The sequence below is a fragment of the Parasteatoda tepidariorum genome, chromosome 7, assembly GCF_982258835.1.
Source record: "Parasteatoda tepidariorum strain Cologne lab strain chromosome 7, Ptep-v5.0, whole genome shotgun sequence".
Taxonomy (NCBI): Eukaryota; Metazoa; Arthropoda; class Arachnida; order Araneae; family Theridiidae; genus Parasteatoda; species Parasteatoda tepidariorum.
The window spans coordinates 68,542,444-68,564,886 of NC_141761.1; the positions used below are offsets into that span (position 1 = coordinate 68,542,444).

The 22,443-nt window shown below is 31.2% G+C and overlaps 1 protein-coding gene across 1 annotated transcript in view; it reads left to right on the forward strand.

Annotated features, from left to right (window-relative positions):
* Nucleotides 1–592: 592 nt before the first annotated feature.
* LOC107447206 (cytochrome P450 4V2) overlaps nucleotides 593–22,443 on the forward strand; it is a 46,446-nt gene continuing 24,595 nt past the window's right edge. The window contains exons 1-3 of the mRNA XM_087168011.1: nucleotides 593–709; nucleotides 17,770–17,965; nucleotides 20,369–20,481. Of these exons, the coding sequence (XP_087024137.1) occupies nucleotides 707–709; nucleotides 17,770–17,965; nucleotides 20,369–20,481 (312 nt within the window). The 5' untranslated portion in view covers nucleotides 593–706. The remainder of the gene's footprint in view (nucleotides 710–17,769; nucleotides 17,966–20,368; nucleotides 20,482–22,443) is intronic.

The following is a 22,443-nucleotide window of genomic DNA, read 5'->3' on the forward strand; positions in this document are numbered from 1 at the left end:
GCAAAAGCAGTGTTAAAATTTATGGAGGGAAAACAATTTACTAAGTACATGAAATAGTTAACACCAAAAATATTTTTTTCTGGTTTATAAATAGCAGTTCTTTAATAAATGAATAGATATTAATCAGTTCTTGTTCTACACATATTTTTATATTTTTGTTTGTTTGCGATTGGTGTATTAAAGTCAAAAGCCGTACAACATAATGCTTATAGGAAAGAAGATAAGATTTTTCTAAACTTTAATATACAAAAACACGCACAGTCTTAAAACTTATAGTGAGTAAACAACAATTTAATTACATTATTAACGAAACTGTTCACAACTAAATTCTCTTTTTTTTTCTCTGACTTTCGAATAAAATACTTTTTTTAACAAATTAAAATATATTAAACATTTTTTGGAATATATAATTGTAAGTTTGGTTTAGTACAATGGCTACAGAAAATTCGGTCCTAAAATTGTCCTTAACTTTAACATATTAAGTGAGAACATGAAGCAAAAAGTTGGTAACAAAGTGTGATTATAGATTTATATCCTTACTCTCACACTATGATGAAAGCGACGTCAAATATCCTCCGTAATACCTCAATCACGAGTATACGGAAGTTCTAGTTGCGAATTTCTGAAAATACCAACACAGTTACTAGTCTCAATTCATTTTTTCTATAGTACACCAGTATTAATTTAATATATTTTTTTAAAAAAAATGGTGAGTAGCTTTTTTTTAAATAATTTTTACTAGATATATTACTCGTGTTTTATAAAGTAGTCCACTGCAAAAATTTTCGGGTCAAATTACTTTATTAAGTATCGGCACTTCAACCGTAAAATCCATTTTACTATAAAATCCTTTTTACCGTAATATATTATAACGTAATTTTTACAATATAATTTATTTAATTAGCGTGATTCAGTGATTTTACTGTAATTGTTACTGTAAAAATTACGATATATTACTTATAAATTACTGCAAAAATTACGATATATCAGATTTTTTTGTTTCGTAACGTTCCGGTAAAAAGTATTGGTTTTTTGAGTTCCTGCGAATTTTTACAGTGTAGGTGATTTTAAATTGTGCACATTTGATTGCAATATTTTAGTAAAAACCTTAAATTTAGTGATTTTGTTATGTAGCATATGCTGATTTTATTATGTTTTTTGGAAGTTATAAGCATTTTCTTCATATTTTTCTACCGTTATATGATCCGGAATTTTTTACAGTTCATTTGATTTTAAATGGTACACATTTGATTGTAATATTTTATTAGAAAACTTAAATTTAGTGATTTTGTTATGTAGCATAAAGTGATTTTATTATGTTATTTAGAAGTTATAAGCCTTTCATTCATACAAATAACAATTCCAAAATATTGCTTTAAACTAAAAAAAATATTGCAACTTTTGAATGAATTGTCCTATTCACTCATTTACAGCCATAGGGAACAATACGTTAATTGTCTAGATAGTAGTTAAAAATGCGTAAACTGTCACAGTTACTAAATTTAATTTTTGTACATAAAATCTTTATGACTTCTAAACTTATCTTCCGATCATTTCTTGATTCATTTTATTCGATTAACCGTAAAAAAATACACAGAAAAATAAAACGTCATTTTATTCGATTAAGCGTAAAAAAATACACAGAAAAATAAAACGTCATTTTATTCCATTAAGCGTAAAAAATACACAGAAAAATAAAACGTCATTTTATTCCATTAAGCGTAAAAAAATACACAGAAAAATAAAACGTCATTTTATTTGATTAAGCGTAAAAAAAATACGCAGAAAAATAAAACGTCATTTTATTCGATTAAGCGTAAAAAAAATACGCAGAAAAATAAAACGTCATTTTATTCGATTAAGCGTAAAAAAATACACAGAAAAATAAAACGTCATTTTATTCGATTAAGCGTAAAAAAATACACAGAAAAATAAAACGTCATTTTATTCGATTAAGCGTTAAAAAAAATACACAGGAAAATAAAACGTCACTTTATTCGATTAAGCGTAAAAAAATACACAGAAAAATAAAATGTCATTTTATTCGATTAAGCGTAAAAAAAATACACAGAAAAATAAAACGTCATTTTACTCGATTAAGCGTAAAAAAATACACAGGAAAATAAAACGTCACTTGTCTACATTGTAAAAAATGTTGTTGTACAGTTACCAACATTCTTGGTGTTGAGATGAACTAAATACATTTCTAAATATAGAACTGTAGTTATAGTGCATAAAATTACATAAAACTAACAAAATAACAATTGTCGAAAAAATCAGTGTGAATATATTACTAAGAATGAAACATTGATACATATTCCTTTTCTAGAATTACAGCATAAGGCTTCTATCATAGCTGTCCATCTTATCTTGCCTTTTTCCATGTCTTTTTTATTCAATTTGTTTACAATCGTTCTGCACCAAGTATTTTTAGGTCTCAGCTCTTTATATTAACTTTTTTTCTTTTGCCATGAGGGTTCCATTATAAAACTTGTTTTACTTTAAATATTTCAGGTTTACCTAAAACATGACAATCCATTTCCATTTACCTTTTTTAATTCTCCAGATCAATCAAGAATGCGGTTGTTTTTTTAACGAAATATTTTTTCAATGAGGCTATTAAATTGATTCAAATGCGTATGAAAATATGTGTTTACAGTAAACAAACAAAAAAAGGGAATAAACCAATAAATAAAACTATAACAGTGAAATTGTAGACAGACAATGTGACAACATGCGCTGTAAAAATTTTGGTTTATCATAATAATAAAAATGGGGGCAACTATACACCAAATTTTTTTACCGTGTAATTACAGCTAGGTAGTAGTGTAGAATGCGCATTTATCATATTTAAATTCGTTTTGGATAAAAACACTTTTAGTCTCATTATCTTGTATTTTAGTGAATTCAATTTAGTGAAATGCACAGGAAACAATACTTCACTTGTCACGTTAGTAGTTTCATATGCGTAATTATGTTCAAGACAAACATTGTACTTATTGTACCTACAACTCTTATAACTTATAAATTGCAAATCGGATTGTTTCGTGATTGCTTTAATTCGATTTAGCGTAAGAATCTACATTGGAAACAATGTCCCATTTGTCTAAATAACAGTATTTCATCCTCATCCACCAAACCTGGCTCACGAGGTTATGCAACTTCTTTCCACTTACTGTGAGGGGGGGGGGTATTTAACAGTTTGCAGCAGGTTGGAGCTTTTTTTAAGAACTTTTTGCATACTTTATGACTAGACAGCGGATTATATGCACTAAAAAACGGACAAAATATGCATGCAAATATGCACTAAAAAACTTATATATATGCTCTTAAAACTAGAAATATGCATTTAAAATAGAAATTAAAAGTTCAACTTATTTAAATATTACTACTTACTTTTTCCAACAAACACAGCTAAAACATTTTTTTGTTAAAAGGAAGAAAATCAAAATATTTCTTACTTGAATCTACACATTTCTGAAGAAAAAGTCTAAAACTGAAGTATGATAAATGAGAGAAGAAAAATCATCGCATTTTCCGGAAAGATTTTATTAAACTGAATAATTTTTGTTGCAATACACAACTAAGTGTTTTTCCAAATTTTCAAGGGTGTATTGATGTCGTCGGTCACCAAAGATCATTTTGAAAGCAGAAAATGACCTCTCCACGTCAACCGATGTTATTGGACAAAACTTGTACAATTTCGTACTCATTGGTTTTACTTTCTCTGGAAGTTCAGTTCCGTTTCCATTAAGAAAATAATTTATCTTCTTCACTGCTGCAAAAGCCGAATTTTTGTTTTGAACGAAACACCATTTTTCTTTTACTTTCTTCCCAACTGAGTCTGGAAGAGCATTGATGCACTGTTGAATTTTTTCAATTTTGGATATGGCCTCAGCCAGGGGAAGACCTCGTGTTTCGAGCTTTGTTGTTGCTCCGCTTAAGAAAAGTGAGTGTCAATTATGGCTAAGTCCTTCTGCAAAGAGATATCCTGTAGTAATTCTTTTGTGACATAAACTGAAGAAGCACAGGAACTGTCAATTGCATCTACAACTGACTTTATTGAATCAAAATTATTAGCGTAAAAGCGTGCAGCTTCAATCCATGTACCCCACCTAGTTATCACTGGCTGTGCAGGTAAGGGCAAATCAGGATACATTTCTTTATACAATTTTATGCACACAGGTGCCTTGAGAAAAACTTTCTTGATACTAGAAATTAAATCATTCACAGAGGAGAATACTTCTCGAACAGTCTCAGCCAGTCTGTGAACAGCATGAGCCAAACATGTAATATGAAGCATTCTGGGATAAAAAATTTCCAGTGCTGCTGCAGATTTGACCATATACGGAGCGGCATCACTGACAAAAATCAAAACATCTTCAGTACCATCTCTATCAGGCCATAATAATCTGATAGAATCATTGACAAACCTTGCTATGGTTGAATGATTGACTTTTTCAAGGGCTTTGCTTGCTAGAAGATGTGGTCAAATAGGAATATTATCCATTTTTCCACAAATAAAATGAGCAATATAGCGACCGCACTTATCTGTCGTCTCACCGACTTCAATCCATATAGGGACATCTCCAATATCTCGTCGAATATCATTCAGTACTTCGTTATATATCGGTTGAAGGTAGTTCTTTCTTAAAGTCGATTCATCGGGAATGATCTGATTGGTACAATATTTTTTTAAATACCGTCTTAAGTTTGGATTATTTAACTTCTTTAAAGGAATATTGCTGCTTACTAATACATTGCTAATTACTTTGCATAAATCACTAGAAAAATCACTTTCCTTTTTAGCTGCTATGTTCAATCTAAAATTAATTCCTGTTTTCAATATGAATAGTGGAAAATGTTCCACTTACCTTTAGACCGCCAATTTGATGATTCATAAACCTTTATTGGTTTTAATTACAAATAGATGAAGATGAATTTACATGAAATGGTAAATGATGATTATAAAGTGATGAAAACATTGAGTTAGGTATTAGCGCTGCATGGCGCGTCTCTAGTTACATTACATCTACTTCTACTGTTTTTAAGTTTTTGAAAAAATAAAAAGTTAATACTTCTGATGCGCCAGTGGCGCCATCTGGGGGTAGTTTTCTGGGATGACATCTGGGGATGAGGGCTCGTTACATCCTCCCACCTTGAGTTTTGGACGACGAATGTCATGACGAAACTCAATTAGTCAATTCAAGTCTATAAAGTTTTCGACATGGTCGTAAGTATGATCCATGCCGAGTTTTTACGCGCACAACTCTTGTTTTTCCATCTTTGCCGGGGTAAAGAGCTTCTATTTTGCCCAAAAGCCAATTGATGCGTTTGTTGTTATCGTCCCCTATGAGAACGATTTCTCCTTCTTTAACATGAGAGTCTTTCTTTTTACGGGCAAAATCTTTAAGTTGTCCTAAATATTCAATTCGGAAACGTTTTCTTAAGTCCTCTCGAATTTTTTGACGATAGGCAAATCGTTTTTTCATCCTTGTGGCATCAATTAAATCAATATCTGGTACTCCAGATTCTTTAAGTTCGTGCAAAAACATGGCAGGTGTTAATGGTATCAGGTCCTCTAGATCTTCTGAGATGTACGTAAGTGGTCTGGAATTTATGATGCTTTCAACATCACAAATGACTGTGTATAGCTCTTCATAGAGAAGGTTTGCTCTTCCAAGTACTTTCCGTAAAATTGATTTTAGCATTCCAATCATTCTTTCAAAAAATCCACCCCACCAGGGTGCAGAGGGAGGATTGAACTTCCAGTGAATCTTTTTCGAAGTAGCAAAATCTTTTAGTTTATCGAAGTCTACTGATTTCAGATCTGCAGCCGCTCGAGTCAGATTTGTGCCGTTGTCAGAGAAAACCGTTGCGGGTCTTCCTCGTCGTGCTATAAACCTTCTAAATGCCAACAGAAAGCTATCCGTGGAAAGTGACGTAACTAATTCAACGTGAATGGCTCGGAAAACCGCACAGGTGAACAGCACGATCCAACTCTTGCTTCCATCCTTCAAAAAGAGTGGTCCGCACAAATCCACTCCAATGACCTCGAAAATCAATGCTTCTCGTACACGATCTTCAGGTAGAGGACCACTTAGCACTTCTGTAGGACGAGCGCTGAACCTTTTGCAAGTGACACATTTTTTAATCACTCGTTGAACAGTTTTTCTGCATCTGAGGATCCAATATTGTTCTCTTAGAACTGACATTACAATTTGAGTTCCGGCATGATTTAGTTCTTTGTGTTTATCAAGTATAAGGCAGTGAGTGACATTATGGTCAGATGGCAGAACAATAGGATACTTAAATGTTCTCAAATCCTTCCTCATGGCTATTTTTGTTCTAACTCGTATAAAGCCTTCATCATCCGTTATAGTTTGTAATGAAGTATAGCAAGGCTTGGTTTCTTCTGCAAGGCATCTGTTCTGCACGTACTTCATAATAACCATTTCAGCGTCTTTCTTTTCTTCAATAGTTAGCTGTTTTTCGAGGTTTCGTTCATCCGCAGCACTTTTGATGTTTCGATAAAATCTGTAAATCCAAGCAGTTACTCTTATCATTTTTCGATATGATGTTAAAGTATCATATAACGGAATTTGTCCTTTGAATAAATTTGTTGAAGTCACTACCGTTTTTCTTCTTTCAGCGTTGATAATGTACAAATCTGGATCGATAATATCTTTTGGCCAGAGCTGTGGTGGATCTTTCAGCCACATAGGGCCCTCCCACCATTTAGATTGCTTAAGATGCTCTGCAGAACATCCTCGTGAGGGAAGATCAGCTGGATTCTCTGCAGAACATCCTCGTGAGGGAAGATCAGCTGGATTAAGAGTTCCGGGAACATAATTCCATTCTTCTGGCAAACTGAGAGATCTGATTTCTTGGACTCTGTTGTAAACAAAAGGGGCCCAATTTTCATTCCTTTTTATCCAAAAGAGGGCATTTACTGAATCTGACCAGAAAAATGTTGGAATATTTTCAAGTCTTAAGTCTGATTTAACTCCATGTGCCAGTCTAGCTCCAATTGTACAGGATAAAAGTTCAAGTCTGGGTATTGTGACGGGTTTTAGAGGAGCTACTCGAGATCGAGCTTGAATGAGCTGACATGATGTCGAGTCTTCGCTTTGGCTTCTCAGGAATATGCATGTAGCATAAGCTACCTTGCTCGCATCACAAAAAATATGTAAACTTAAATTTCTCGAACCTTCAGAATTGTCCAAGAGACATCTCGGAATGGTTATATCTTTCAATTGTCTTAGTTGTTTTTGCCATTTTTCAAACGTTTTTCTAATAGAAGATGGTAATTCTGCATCCCAAGTGCATTTTAGCTTCCAGCACTCCTGAAGCATGATCTTCGGTATTAATGTTACTGGACACGTGTAACCAATTGGGTCGAATACTTTGTGAACTTCAGACAGGATTTTCCTTTTCGTTAAAGTCTCAGATGCCTGCGATGTTTCCTTTAAGTCCAAAGTCAATGAATCAGTACTTAATTTCCAAATCAGTCCCAAAACTGGTACTTTTCTTTCTTCATTAGGGATGGCTACTTCTTGTGAATTTAGGATACTATGCTCCCACCCTCTTAGATCGAATTGAGCTCTCTTCAATATATACTGCGATTCAGTAATAAATTTGTGCAAATGTTCTCTATCTTCAACACTGGTTAAGCAATTATCTACATAAAATGATTCTTCTAATTTAACTGCAGTTTCCAGCATTGATTCTGGCGCTTTCTTCAAATGGTACCGTAGGGTGGCTCCCAACAAATATGGACTGCAAGTCAAGCCAAACACCACTCTTCTATGTTGGTAAATTTTGATCTTCGAAAGGTCTCCATTTTCACACCATAGAAATCTTAGGAAAGGTCTATCAGCTTCACTCAGTTGGATCTGTAAGAAAGCTTTTCGAATATCTGCAATGACTCCAATCTTATTTAATCTAAATCTGTTGATCACTGAAGGAATGAGCTCCACAAGATTAGGTCCTTTTTCAAGACAATTATTGTTAGAGGGGAAATTCTTCATTTTAGTCGAACCGTCAAAAACAGGTCTGATCTTGGTAGTAGAATTTTCTTTTATCACTGCTCGGTGGGGCAAAAAATGTTCATTGGTGGCTGTATCGCCTGAGTCAACCTCTTCAATAATTCCCTCTCGTAGCCATTCTTTAAATACCGCATCATAATCTTCTAATATTTCTGATTTCTTTAAGGCCTCAACGCAGTTCTTCAATCTTCTTTCAGCAACACTTCTATAATTAGGCAAAGTAGGGTGATTTAAGATCCATGGGAGGCTCACTTCATATCTCCCATCTTCAAGTACCTTAATGTTGCGATTAAAATGGTCTTCGGTAGCTCTTGCAATTTCTTCTCTTGATTCTTTTTCACCTGGGTCTAATATCCCTAACGTATCTAGTTTCCAGAGATCCGAAATTTTAGCCTGAGCCACATGAAGGGACAAAACTGTGTTGGTACTGTGAATTACTGTTTTCGGGATCACGAGATTTTCCCATAAGTGTCCAACCTAATCACGTTTCGAATGCAACTAAACTTTCTGAGACCGATTTAATAATACCTGTGAAAAGTTTACCGCAAACGTCGGCTCCGATAAGTAAATCAATTTCTTTAGTTTCCGAATTCACCCCTCCCACGTTTTTATAATCGCAAAAATTAATTCCTATCTTATTCGCTTATTTAATCCACGAGCCGTCTGTTATTTTAGGAATTTCAGTACAAATTTTTTCCTGATCATAAACTTCAAAGTTACAAAAATAATCCCGATTTAAATCGCTCAAAAAAATTCTGGATTTATTATGCTGATTAGTTCTTTGTAATCCACCGAAAAGACTATGATTTAAGTTTTCTTGCCCTATTGGTTTGTAACCTATTTTATTTATTGTTTCTTTTAAAAGATACGACTTTTGGGACCCCGTGTCTATCAATCCGCGTATAACTATTTCTTTTTTTCCGTTTATTAAGCGAATTGTTAACGTTTGCATTAATACTTCCGGATTACAAGTTTCATTCGATAAAACCGTACTTTCCACTTGACTATCTGTTTTCTTTTCCGGACACATAAATGTATAATGACGTCTAATACAAATATCGCATTTTACAAAACTCCTGCATTTTTTAGCCGTATGGCCAAAGCGAAAACAAATAAAGCAACAACCGCTTCTCTTTAAAATATCCCTTTTCTCATTCATTTCTTTCATTTTAAATTCATTACAATCCCATAAATTATGTCTATCGTTACCGCAAGAAATACATTTATTTTTCTTATAACTCGATTCATTCAATAAATCTGACGCCGTTGATATGCGATTCTTATTTTGTTTATTCGAATTCTCGCCTCCACTGCTACGCTTTGAGGAGGGGAAGGGGAAACATTCTGAAACTCGTGTTATAGACGAACTCAAGGCCGTGGCTTTTTCTCGGCTAATTACTTCTGTTTTTAAAATATCGAGGATCACTGATACTTTCCACTCATCATCATTGCTATATTTTTTGGTTATTTCTAACACTATATCTGAGGGAAGTAATTTAATAAGTATAGGACAGAGTAAAGCCCCGTAATTTTCCTGATTAATTCCCAAAGATTCTAAATTCCTTATTTCAGTTTGACAAGAATCAAAAAGTTTTCTTAATGAAAAAATATCTGTTGATTTTTCTACTGGGGTTAAACTCAATAATTTATTCAAATGAGAGTTAATTATCAACGTTTTCTTGCCAAAGCGTTCTTTTAATGTTTCAATTGCTGATACATAATTATTATTTGTTAAACTGAATCCTTTAATCGCATCTGAAGCCGATCCCACTAAATATGTTTTCAAGTAATTAAACTTTTCAACATTCGACAAATCAGTGTTTTTATCTACGGCAGATTCGAACTGATCGTAAAATCTTTGCCAGTCTGCAGGATCGCCAGAAAATTTCTCTATAGTTAAAAGAGGCAGTTTCACAGAAGAAGTTTCATTTATTCTTATATTAGTGTTTATCTTCGGTTCGGAAATGTTCGAATTTAACTCAGGAGACACTACCGAAGTCGACAGTTTTTCTATTTTTCTGTTTAATCTGCTTTTACTTCTTACAATATTTGTCAAATATTCATCACACTTTATAATTTCTGTATCGATTTCATTTACATCTGTAATACCCTGCTGAATTTCGAGATCAATTTCTTTCAATTGTTCTTGTTTTAATATTAATTCAGACATTAACTCATCCAATTCATCTATTGTAACCTTATCGTCTTGATAAATGTTTTCGATTTTGGTTAATAACTTAGTTGTTAATGACCTTATCGTAGTACGCTTTTGTTTGGATTTCTCCATCTTAATTTATAAGCGAACTATTTATACACTTAAAGTCACTATTCTATGAAACTAAATTTCTAATCGAAAATAAACAAGAAATCTCTTAATGGCGGTCCCTGTTCGGGCGCCAGAAAATGTTCAATCTAAAATTAATTCCTGTTTTCAATATGAATAGTGGAAAATGTTCCACTTACCTTTAGACCGCCAATTTGATGATTCATAAACCTTTATTGGTTTTAATTACAAATAGATGAAGATGAATTTACATGAAATGGTAAATGATGATTATAAAGTGATGAAAACATTGAGTTAGGTATTAGCGCTGCATGGCGCGTCTCTAGTTATATTACATCTACTTCTACTGTTTTTAAGTTTTTGAAAAAATAAAAAGTTAATACTTCTGATGCGCCAGTGGCGCCATCTGGGGGTAGTTTTCTGGGATGACATCTGGGGATGAGGGCTCGTTACATGCTTGAACAGGAATAGTTAATAAACTTTGAATAAATCCTTTTGTGTTCTGCTTTTTCTTCGCGGAGTGAGCATTAATCTTTATATGTTGATCGATTTGGTAATTTTTTTCACAGGAAATGTGTTTTTGACAAATCACACAAAATACTATTTCCCCATCGGTCGTAAAGTCCTCCCTATAGTCCGAAATCCATGTTTTCATTAAATTTGATTTAGTCGACTTAATTTTTGGCATATTATAAAATTCAGCAGTCAAAAATCATGTTCGAAGCTTCACTAACTACGTATTCAACTGATGGATGTTGAAACTATCTATCTATCGGATGGACTATCGAAATATGTTAGAATAGCAGCTCTCTCCGAAAATGTATTCACTCCACCTTTTAACTAATCAATCACAGTAAAGGGAGGCCATTTTCTACCTACCACAGAAGCCTTATTTTCCCCCACACAGATTGACAATTATTTATTCCAGGAAAAGACATCTCTACATAGAATATCTGACCATCCCTTTCTGAGGCTTCTATGACGAATGTCTGTCTGGGTGGGCCCTTTGTACCCCCCTTCCCGACACACACCTCATTTCTACAACTTTTTCACGTGATTGCAGTCACCCCCAGCAACATCAATCCAGCTGACCCTTTCAGATGATAAAGGACGACAAAACAAAATTTAAAACGTTCCTTATGCTAACATAAAAAGAATAGTGATATGGTTTTAATAGGGAGAAGCCATAAAATGCTGAAAATATGCATTTATAAAAGCAAATATACCTTTTTATGCATTTATATGCACAAATGGCAAAAAGTGCTAAAATATGCAATTGCTTATGCACGTATGCAATTGCATATTATCCGCTGTCTATTTATGACACTGTTTAACATAAAATTTATTGTTGCCTTTTCCCTCACAATTTTTTTTTAAATTTTGAAATAAATTTTAAATTTTAGTTATTACAAAAAGTTGTTACATATTTTTCTCCTAAGATATTACTTAGCAATAGGATGGAAATTTAATAAAAAATAACTATTTAGTATTGCTTTAGAGTTTTGAATAGTTATTTTGAATTCATTATTTTAATTGCATAGGTTGAATAAAAGAGCTTCTTAAATTTAAAAAGATAATTAAACTTTTTTCTTTCAAAAAAGATTTTTTCATAAAATTTTGCCATAATTATAAATGCGATATTTAGTATAATAAAAAAAGACCACTTTTAAACTGAAGCTTTAATTTTAAGCTTTTAATATACTAAATAATTAATAAATAAATGCAATAAATAAATTCAAAAACGTAATTGTAACAAGGAACCATTTTAATAAGGAATAATATATAGTTATTACTAATAAATTCCGTGGGCCGGGATAGAATGGTCGGTAGGGCGCTGGGCCCATGTCCGAGAGGTCGTGGGTTCGAACCCCGCCGGCCGAAGACTCCCCGTGTAGTAAAGTGCACGATAAATCTGTCGAGTCGCAAAAGTCCTCCATGCTCCCATAACAAATCAATACCTCTGGGGGTACTGAATTGGAGATCGATCGTTCTCTGATTCAGGTCAAAATTACGATCTGTGGATGAATGAATGAATGTATGAATGGGTCCACCCTATAAACGGGTGCGATGTTTGATGTGGCAAAAGTCAAATTCTTGGCCATAGATGGCTCCACTGAAAAACAAGAAACGCACATTCTGCCTTAAATTTGCTCGGTTTCATTCTGCGGCATTAGAAACAACAACAATAACAACATAAATTCCGTCAAATAAGGGATAAGTAAATAATTTGCTTGAAAATACGGTTTAAAGTTTTAATAATTTTGTAGAGATAACGGAGAGGAATATTTTGATTTTCCTTTTATCCAATGATTGTGAATACACCAGGAAGACAATTATATTTTTATGCGATATATTTAAAAAATTAATCTACACTATTAGAATTGTCATTCTGAAATTACGGTGCAATAACTTGAAACAGTCTGTTCTTCAGATTAACCATAAAGTTTATAGTTAGGAACGCGTTTTTTTTCTTCACTTTCCTGGTTTTGAAACTGTTTACATCTAGAACGGTTAAAAAACCGTGAATACAAAACTATACGGTTTTGTAATCATTTACGACTAGCATAGTTTCTAAACTATAAAAATAAATTCTAATCGGACAATGGAGCTCACAGCTTGAATGATAGTTTCCTATTCAATTAGTCGAGGGTCACCGATTGAAGAATGCAGGACACTAGAAACTCTTCGCGTATTGAAAATATTGTGGTACCAACGCTGGGATACAAATCCCAGTTCAGCCGCTCATGAGATTGGCTGATTAGCAATCTTAGTTTGTAACCACGCAGCAAAATTCCTTCATAAGCTGGGAGCCTATAGTTTGTCTAAAATTGCCCAGATTGTGATGTCATGAAACGCCTATAATTAATTTTTTATAGTCTATCTATGGAAAGAACTTCCTTCGCCATTCGTCTAGACCCGTGGCGGTGACTATAGTAACGTGGTGTAACTATTTTAAGTAAGGGTGTGGGGTCATTGTTCAGGACAGGTTTCGAGAGAAAGGGAATCCTTTTCTTCGGTCTATCTTGTTAGCCGTAGGGTGAAGAAAAGCTACCCTTCCTCAAATGCGCTATTCTTGTTCCCATACTTAGTGGAGGGGGATTTCTTACCATAGACAAACCATAGTTGGCTCTGATAGAATTCTGGTTGTTAAACTGGGGTAGATAAAAACAATCAATTAACGTTTCTTCTCACACTTTTTTCATACTTAACAGTTTGAATATCATCTATTTCATGGTCATTTTATTATTTTGGTTGAATATGGTAAAACAACAATTAACATATTTGCTATTTAACCAATTTTACCGAGACATTTCTAAGAGTGTATATAGGAAGAATACGTTTTTTTTAAAGAATTTGTTTAGCTGTGCTATATATTTTAAAATTTATTCGTGAGTTAAAATATTTTTAATGTGTCAGATAACTTCATTAGAAGAAAATGACACCGGGTAAATTAGGGTAAAAAAGATGTTAATGACGTTGTTTAATTACTGACATTGTTTCAGGATATTGTTAAATATTTCCTTAAACACTTTTATGTTTGAATAATATCGCACGTTATATTCAGATGCACGGTTATTATAAGACATATTGTTTCGCGTATGGTTTTTTTTTAATGTATTTACTCACGAATTTCGACTATTATCAATGCGCTGTTGTGTCTCTATAGCTGAGCATATAGAGATAACGATTTCTAAGATGGGAGTATCTTTTTATTAAATTTTTCGAATATCAATAGGCGTCTGTTAAAACTTAGAATTCGTATCAAAATTAATCGTGCATATTCACAAGTTTATATTTTTTCATTTCAATATATAGTAGTCTTGAAAAGTAGTAAGCTTTGAAGTTGTTACTGATGTAAACAGAATTAAATTAAATGATTGAATGTACATTGTTACTTTTTTCTTGTACTGAAAATGTATTAAAAAACCATAAAAATGTATATGTTTTCCTTGTGAAAACAATTTGCATTTTATTTCAAATGTAACTTATAGTAAAAATAGTTATAAAGTTTGAACTTTTATGTTTAAAAATTATTTACATTAAATCAATTTGCTTTGAAAATCCTTCTTGATAATATCTAGATAACTTACAATTTTTTTAATGTGTAAAATTCGTATTGAAATGCATCCAATAAAGCTGTATAGTGCGTAAATAAATTATTTATTAAAAAAACGGACCACCCTGAATAAATTTTGATCTAATGATCGGATCTTCACGTTCTAGGACTCAATTTTAATAGGGGCTTTGAGGGGGTGATTTCAAATATGCTAATTAAATAGTTCAGACGATATTTTAAGTTATAAAATCAGTCACAAAAATGTACTTTCTCTGAATGAACATACCCGTATTTTTTCGATGGATTCGATTTCTGGCCCCGAAAATATATAGGGTAGACGCAAACTCAGAAATATGTTCCCAATTGTTTGGTCAGGAGAGTTGTCCAAAGTTTGGATCCCTTAATGTTGATTTTGAATCGAATAGTCGAAAAGCTCCTTAGAAATCGAATTTTAAAAAAGTCGAATTTTTGAAATTTGATTTTTCAGGAACTATTCGTCTGATTTCACTTAAATTTTGTAGTTTGCCATTTAAAATTGCATTCTTTAAATTGATTAAATAAATTTTATACCTAACAATTCAAAATTTTTTCTACTATTAGTAAATAAAATAATAAATATTTACTAAAAGTTGTATTTTGCTAGGAATTATCGTTGAATGAACGAATTTTATAATTGTGTTAAATTTTTTTTCTCAACTCGTTCAAAATTATTCTGGATATGGTGAAAAATAATCTTAACATTAAGGGGTCTAAACTTTGAGACGATATATCCTAGATTGAGGCTACCCTCATATTCCGGGAATCGGAAATCCGGATTCATTGAGAAAAAAAACGTTAATTTTTCAGCGAAAGTACGTTTTTGTGTCTGATTTTGTAACTTAAAATATTTTAATTATAGCACTATTTAATTAGTATATTTGAGATACCCCTCCCCCCGACAAAAAATTAAGATTGAGTCCTAGAAAGGGTAGATCCAATCATTAGATTAAAAGTTATTCAGGTGGACCCGTTTATTTTTTTGCGCAGCAGCTAGCAGAAAAAAAATTAGATAATAGTTTTCAATAATGTTACTCTTAAAAAATGTTTTAAGGAAACCCTACACCTTTGACATCTTTCAGCGCCTAATAATTCAACTGTTAAATTCGTTTGATGTGTTGGCGTGTAAAAAGCTTCTTTTTGCTGCTATTTGGATTTATATAACTGTTTTTCCTTTCTTGAAATTTTGACAAAAAAATTAGAAAAATATAATTTGCATTCTGAAATTTTTTAAAATGAGGTTATTGTGAAATTGCTTCGTTATCATACTTGCAATTACTGTGCCTTAAAAAAACGGTAAAATTTAAGCTTTAATTCAAAGTGATAAGCTGTTTTGGCACTTTCATTAGTATTATGTTAATATTTAAAAAAAAATTACTATTCATATTATACTGTTGAAACAACGAAAGTTACAAATATATGAAAAAGACCTTAGTTTTTCTATGAAAAAAGTTATATGTTAGGTTTATATAAAATTCCAAGTGTCTGCGACGAAAATTTTATTAATATTGATGTACACAATAAAAATTTCCACGTCAAATTACGGTAAAAAGTTTCGGTACTCCTTTACCGAAATTCGTCTTTTAGGGTAAAATTTAGTGTATCGGAGCACCTTTTAGGTTATCAAACTGGTTAAAAATCGGCTTTTAGGGTAAACTGGGTAAAAATCGGCAATTACGACGAATTTTCGTTTTTTTTTTTTTTTTTTGCCAATACTTTAAGCTTCATTCATCTTTAGTATTAGTAGTAGTTTTTTCGCTTGCTGGCAAACAAAACACAATAGCAATTACATACTTTAAATGCATTTTCGGAAGAGCATTGGTTTTGAGAAAATCTATTTACTGTGACACACATTACAAGAAAAAGTTCAATACAGGATTCTTGGAAACTTTGTATGCAGATTTTAAATGATATTAAATATGTTTTGAATTACTAGCTAACGTCTATGTGTGAATTTTATTATTTTTATCATGCTTTAAGTAAGAATCTTTAGAATTTTTATTTCAAAAATCAATAATCGAAATAATAATCAATCCTGAACAATAAATTTAGTTTTATTACATGGCATATCTGGAATATTTAAAAGATTCTTGTTCAAAACACATGTAGGTAATCATATTATTGATTTTGGAAAAAAATTATCTTGATAATTAGCATTATAATTTTTTATAGAGTTGCTGGCGTGACATAAAAAAATTTGTAGTTTTTATGCTTAAATTTGTTGTTATTTTGAAAAAAAAAATTGTTTTAAAAGTGTTTGAATTTTACTTTAGACTTACAATGTTAGGATCCCTGCTTACCAAAAATGAAAAAAAAGTTTTAATTGAATTTTTTCAGTTGTGTCGAACTATGTGCCATGCTGAAATAAGTATAACATATTTCCTAATGTTTAAAAAAAAGAAAAAATTATTATCTTATTTAATCCTTTTTTCAATAAATAGAAATCATTAACTTAACTGTAATATTTTTATACCAAAACCGTGAATTAAGTGCAGAATAAAATCTATTTTTAGAGATTCCCTCTACAGCTGTCTAACACAATAAGATATATTTATCGAATCGAAAAATATTTCATTATTTATCGAATTTAATTCTTCATTAAAGCAGTTCCTATTTGTTGAATATCTTCACACTCTGGGCAATAAAATAATTGGACGAATGTATAGTGGTAATCGCCCACAATGATTCATCAACATCCATGATGATTAATGTTAATCATCATCAACAGGGTAATATTTTACTAATTACTGCCTTCTTCAACTAATATAAATACATTAACGTTTTCAACAGAAATCCTGCACTATCAACTTCCTTCTTGAAAATAAAACTTTTCCCGGACACTATGTTAGATATCTAAAAAAAAAAAAAGGTCGAAAATTTATATTTTCAGCATTTTTTTTAAAAATTTTTTAAGGGTTAAAAAGGAAACTATTAAATTCTTTTAAGAAACAGTATACCTGAACTGAAATTTTTTTTCGCTAATTCCAATTCTTGTATTAAAGTGGTTAAAAAACTAAATCATTAGATTGAAATTTCTTTAAAGATTAATTTCGTTGAGTAAACCTTACCTTAATTTCATCGTAAACTGAAGGAAAAGTTAACCAATCTTAACTTTAGTGATTAAAAAAGATTAAATTATTCATTAGATTAAATATGTTTTCAACGCCTCAATTAATTTTGCAGAATATCTACCATTATCAAATCTCAAATAAGATGTAACTATAAGTAAAATGTTTATTTCAAGTTATCTGTTTTTTTTCTTTCCGTTTGTTAGTTTTATAAATATGTAAAACTAGATTTGTGTAAATTTATTTTTATGAAATTAGTGTTTTCTCTTTTTTTAGGACCTTTCCTTCGGTGACATCTTAAGTACGTTATTGATCACCTTAACATTAGGTCTCATTTTAATTTCCATTTTCTTTCACCACATATTTAAAGCTGATTACCGACCTGGATACAGGGCAATGCCCTTTATTTGGTATCCAATGGTGACAACTATTTACAAGATTTCAAAACAAGCCTTCGTTCTATCAAAAATATGTAAGTCAAAACAGTTTTCTTTAATTTAGCTTTTTTTTTCCTTTTTAAATTAATGCAGGCGAAAGGAACTGAGAGAACAAAATTTGTTTTACCTGAATACATAGGGCGTGTCCACCTCCTTCTCGCTTCTCTCACCTAACCCTTTTATATCAATGCAATTATTCTTATTTTTTCACGATAAACGAATTTTTATATCAAAATTAAAATTTATTGAAAATTAAAAGATTCAGACATTTTTATTGCATTAACACAGACTTAGTTCCCGAGTCCATTGGAATAAAATTTTGACCCAATTTTGCTCGATTAGCATTGCAACGCAATTTATAGTTATATTTTTTATGATTTTATTTAATTTTTGGAAGCTGAGAAAAATTGTTAGTTCTTTTTCACGTAAGAAATTATTTAGTAACAGTAACGCATCAATATGTAGCTACAGTAGTTTAACTATCTAATGATATTTTAGGATTTTGTCCTCATTATTTTAATTACGTATATTGTGTGGCAACGGTTTCACATTAAGCCTGTTTTGAAAAAAATACAATTTTTTTATTTTCTTCTTAATTATTCTCTACTTAATTTCTGCTTAAAAATTGCAAAATGATTGATAAGTTATATAGCGTTTTTAATATGCCTATAACAAAATTGTTGAGTAATTTAGTAATATAATCTGATTGCTTAATAGTGAAGGAGCACTACTTTTAGTTTAAAGCGGTTATTTTGGAACTAGTGAGTTCTTCGCCCTGCTCACTGACGCTCCTAGAACCCCGATGATTATTTTGCAATGGTTTCCTTCGCAAACCATGCAAGCTACTAAATAAAACTCACTTGAAATGTGATCTAGCGTAAAATCTTTAGAATTTAAATGGATTATTAAAATCTATCAAACTAATTCCTCGTTAAAAAATTTAAAAAATTTTATCAATAATAAGTTATTGTATAAAAAATTTTTAAATTGAAATAAATAACATGCAAAAGAGAAATTTGCATATGCAAAACAATAATTATGCTTTTAAAAAAACAATTACTTTTAAAGATTCACATTTAAAAATCAAGTATAAATTTCAGAATTTTGAGCTATCATTGTATATCTGTCTAATGACCCACCTGTTAGGAAGTTAAATTGAAATAAATGACACGCAATTGAAGAACTTACAGACACTGAGCATTTATTAAGATTTTAAAAAGCAAAACAGCACGATTAATACTCATTTTTCAGTGAATATAACAAATATTCTGGGCTATTACAAAGATTTTATTTTACTTCATAACTGGCCTTGAACAGCTGACCTTATTCTGAGTTTATGACTACCAATATTCAACTCCGAACATTACAATAAATATTGCTGTTGTTTTTAATGACACTTGGACAAGCCAACTTGACCATCCATTGGCCTTGCGAATTAAGTCAGTAGTGTGCGCCTTTTATTTAGCAAGAGTGAAAGGGTGAAAGTATACACTAATTCATAACCACATGGATCGATGGCAGCACCAGTCATTCACGAGTCTACTTCCCTAATTCAGACATAAATCTGAAGGGGAAGGAAATTTTCTCTAGATTCCTGTACCATGGGTAGAGGGCTTCTCAACAACTGACCACGGGACTTTTGATTCCTAAGATTTTACCAGTGCGTATATCACATGTTTTCGGTTGTCTTAGCGATGTCAAGGACCGAAGGACTGAAGTTCGATTCTCTAACCCCTGGGCTATTATTTTCTATAAATAAAGTATGAACACATAAATAAATTACGTATAATTAAGTATAAACATGTGTTTAAACTTAAGAACGGTTTCTGAAAACGGACCTCAGACTGCTTGTAAGAACATGTGGCCTTATACTTTTATCAGTTTGATAATTATGACAGCCCCGTCTTTTTAAGCGATACATAAAAGAACTAACTTACATACAATGGCTAGGATAATTACCCCTGGGAAAAATTTTAACTAAGAATAATTACTAGAATTTTTTTTCTTCAAGTCTAAATTTCCAAATATAGATAATTTGAAAATTTAGGTCATTGTTAACTTCGTTTCAATTTTTTTTCTCAAAATGAAAGTTAAAATAATAAAGAGTTAATGAGAGTTAGAGCTAATGACAAACCGCGATAATAACGGTTTCAACCATAAATTTTTTAAATATTGAAAGTTTACCATTGATGATATTTAAATTAGTGCATAGAGATGACTAAAGAAAATTGTTTAAAAAAATGTTTAATTCATTTTTGAAATTCTTTTGCTTAAATGTATAGATACTAAATATATATTTTTTCCAAAGGCATAAAATTTTCCATTATCTATAAATGATTCAATGCCTATATCTTATCTTACTATTTAATTAACTACTTATTTGTTATCATGAATTGAGAAAAAAAATGACATTATAAATGCTCTTCGTGTTTTTCTAGACAATGTATATGTTCTCAGTGGTATGTGCAAAATTCTTGAAAAACAACAACTATTTAGTTTATCAATATGGGGTAAAAAATATGTCTTTCTTTTTACGCCCGAAGCTGCTGAGGTATGTTGTCTAAAGTTCTTATCATTTGTCTCTGATTTTTAAATACACGTATTCTTTCATATTGAAATCTAAACATCTCTGTAGTTTTTGTTTTAAAAAATATTTATATTAACTTCCATTATACTTCATTTAAAAAATTTCTCTATTTAAAATTAGTTTTAAAAATTACAAGAACAATTTAAGATGTTATTAAAAGCAGAATTATTAGTATTAAATGTTTGAATAAAAAGAAGAATGTACTACATTTGTTTAAGTCAAGGGACTAAGACTGAATCTATTTTACAGCATTTACTAGCGAATCTATGTATATTATATAAAACGCTAATACGTACGTACGTATGTATGTATGTATCAATAAAACCGATGATATTTCTTTTCTCGCGCTGGCAACAGTTTTCATTTTTAATTGATTGCATTCGGCGCGCAAGAGCACGTAGTGAGCAACCAGATAACAATAACCAGAGAGAGCATTATCAAGTTGTTCAATTCAGATTCATGCACTAAAAACATGACAATATTTAATTTAAAATCAATTAGGAATTAATTAATTAATTGAAGTGAGAATGCTTTAAAAGGCCGCTGTTGAATTGATATTTTTCTACTGGGAGCTACCTAAACGTCTAAAAAACGTTTAAGTGTTTGTATTGAATGCATTGAATTTTTTTTATATTTCCCGTTTATTTATGCATTGAATTTTCACGCTTTAAAATGCAGAATATTAGTGAAGCAATATTTGATAATTTATTTTGCTAATATGTTTCTTATTTAGCTAATGTTTTGATTTTTTCACCATGTACAATCTAAATAGCTAATATACTTTTTTAAAAGCCAATAAGAACATTGGTAGAATTCTTCTACATAAGTACAATACTATGTCTTTGATGATAAAATACTATGTCTTTGATGATAATATATTATGTCTTTGTGCTAGAACATTGTGTTCATTGGCGAGCGAGCGCAGCGAGCCATGGTTCACGGCGTGAACCACATAGGATTGCGTAGCAATTCTCGGGGGTTGGCGAGCGTTAGCGAGCAGGGGGCGGAGCCTCCTAGTTAAATTATAAAGCAATAACGATACAATTGGTTTTTTTAATATAATATAATATAATATAATATAGTATTAATTAATAATAACAATAGAAATAATTCCTTCACCCAGATACCTCTGTAACAGGGTATTCGGATTGTTTTAAATTTTTTTTCCATGCGCACAAAGTTTTTTTGTTATGTTTTCACAATCTCAATAATAGATTGTCCAAAGTCAATCATTAGATAAGGTCTCCAAAATATAAAACTTTATTTACGCTGCATAACCTCGTAATTTTGTATAAAAAGCAAATAGACGCTTCGTTAGTTAGTTTTGTTGATGAAATATTAATTATTGTTTTTTTTTAATGTTTAATCATCTATATATGTTTAATCAATAAATTATGGTATTTTTATGTTTAATCTGTAATTTTTCTTCATTATAGTTTATTTTTAAAGGCGTGAGTTCTACATCTTTTAAAATGAATCGTAACACATTATGTGTCCAAGAAACGTGTAAAATCTTAGTGCAAATGGAAGTGGGTGAAAATCTCACAAAGTTGGAAAGAATTATAAATTAATGAAATCAGTTTGGTGAACCAATGAAAAATCAGGTAACGATTCAGAATTAGATGCTGCTTTGTATAAATGGGTTGTTTTATAGAAGAGAAAATAAGTATCACTATCTGGGTTAATAGAGCAAGGGAAGTTTGAGTCAAAATATCTATATACTTACTTGACAAGCGTGTTTTTTAAAAATAAATTTAAATAGTTTATAGAACTATTTTTAACGGGGTTTCTTCAGAGCTTATTGATGCAAACGATATTACAACTCAATACCGAATATTTCGTATATTTGAATTAGATCCGGTCCCAATTACTTCGGATTATTGATGTAAAACCGAAGTTATAATAAGTATACTTTAGATATATTAA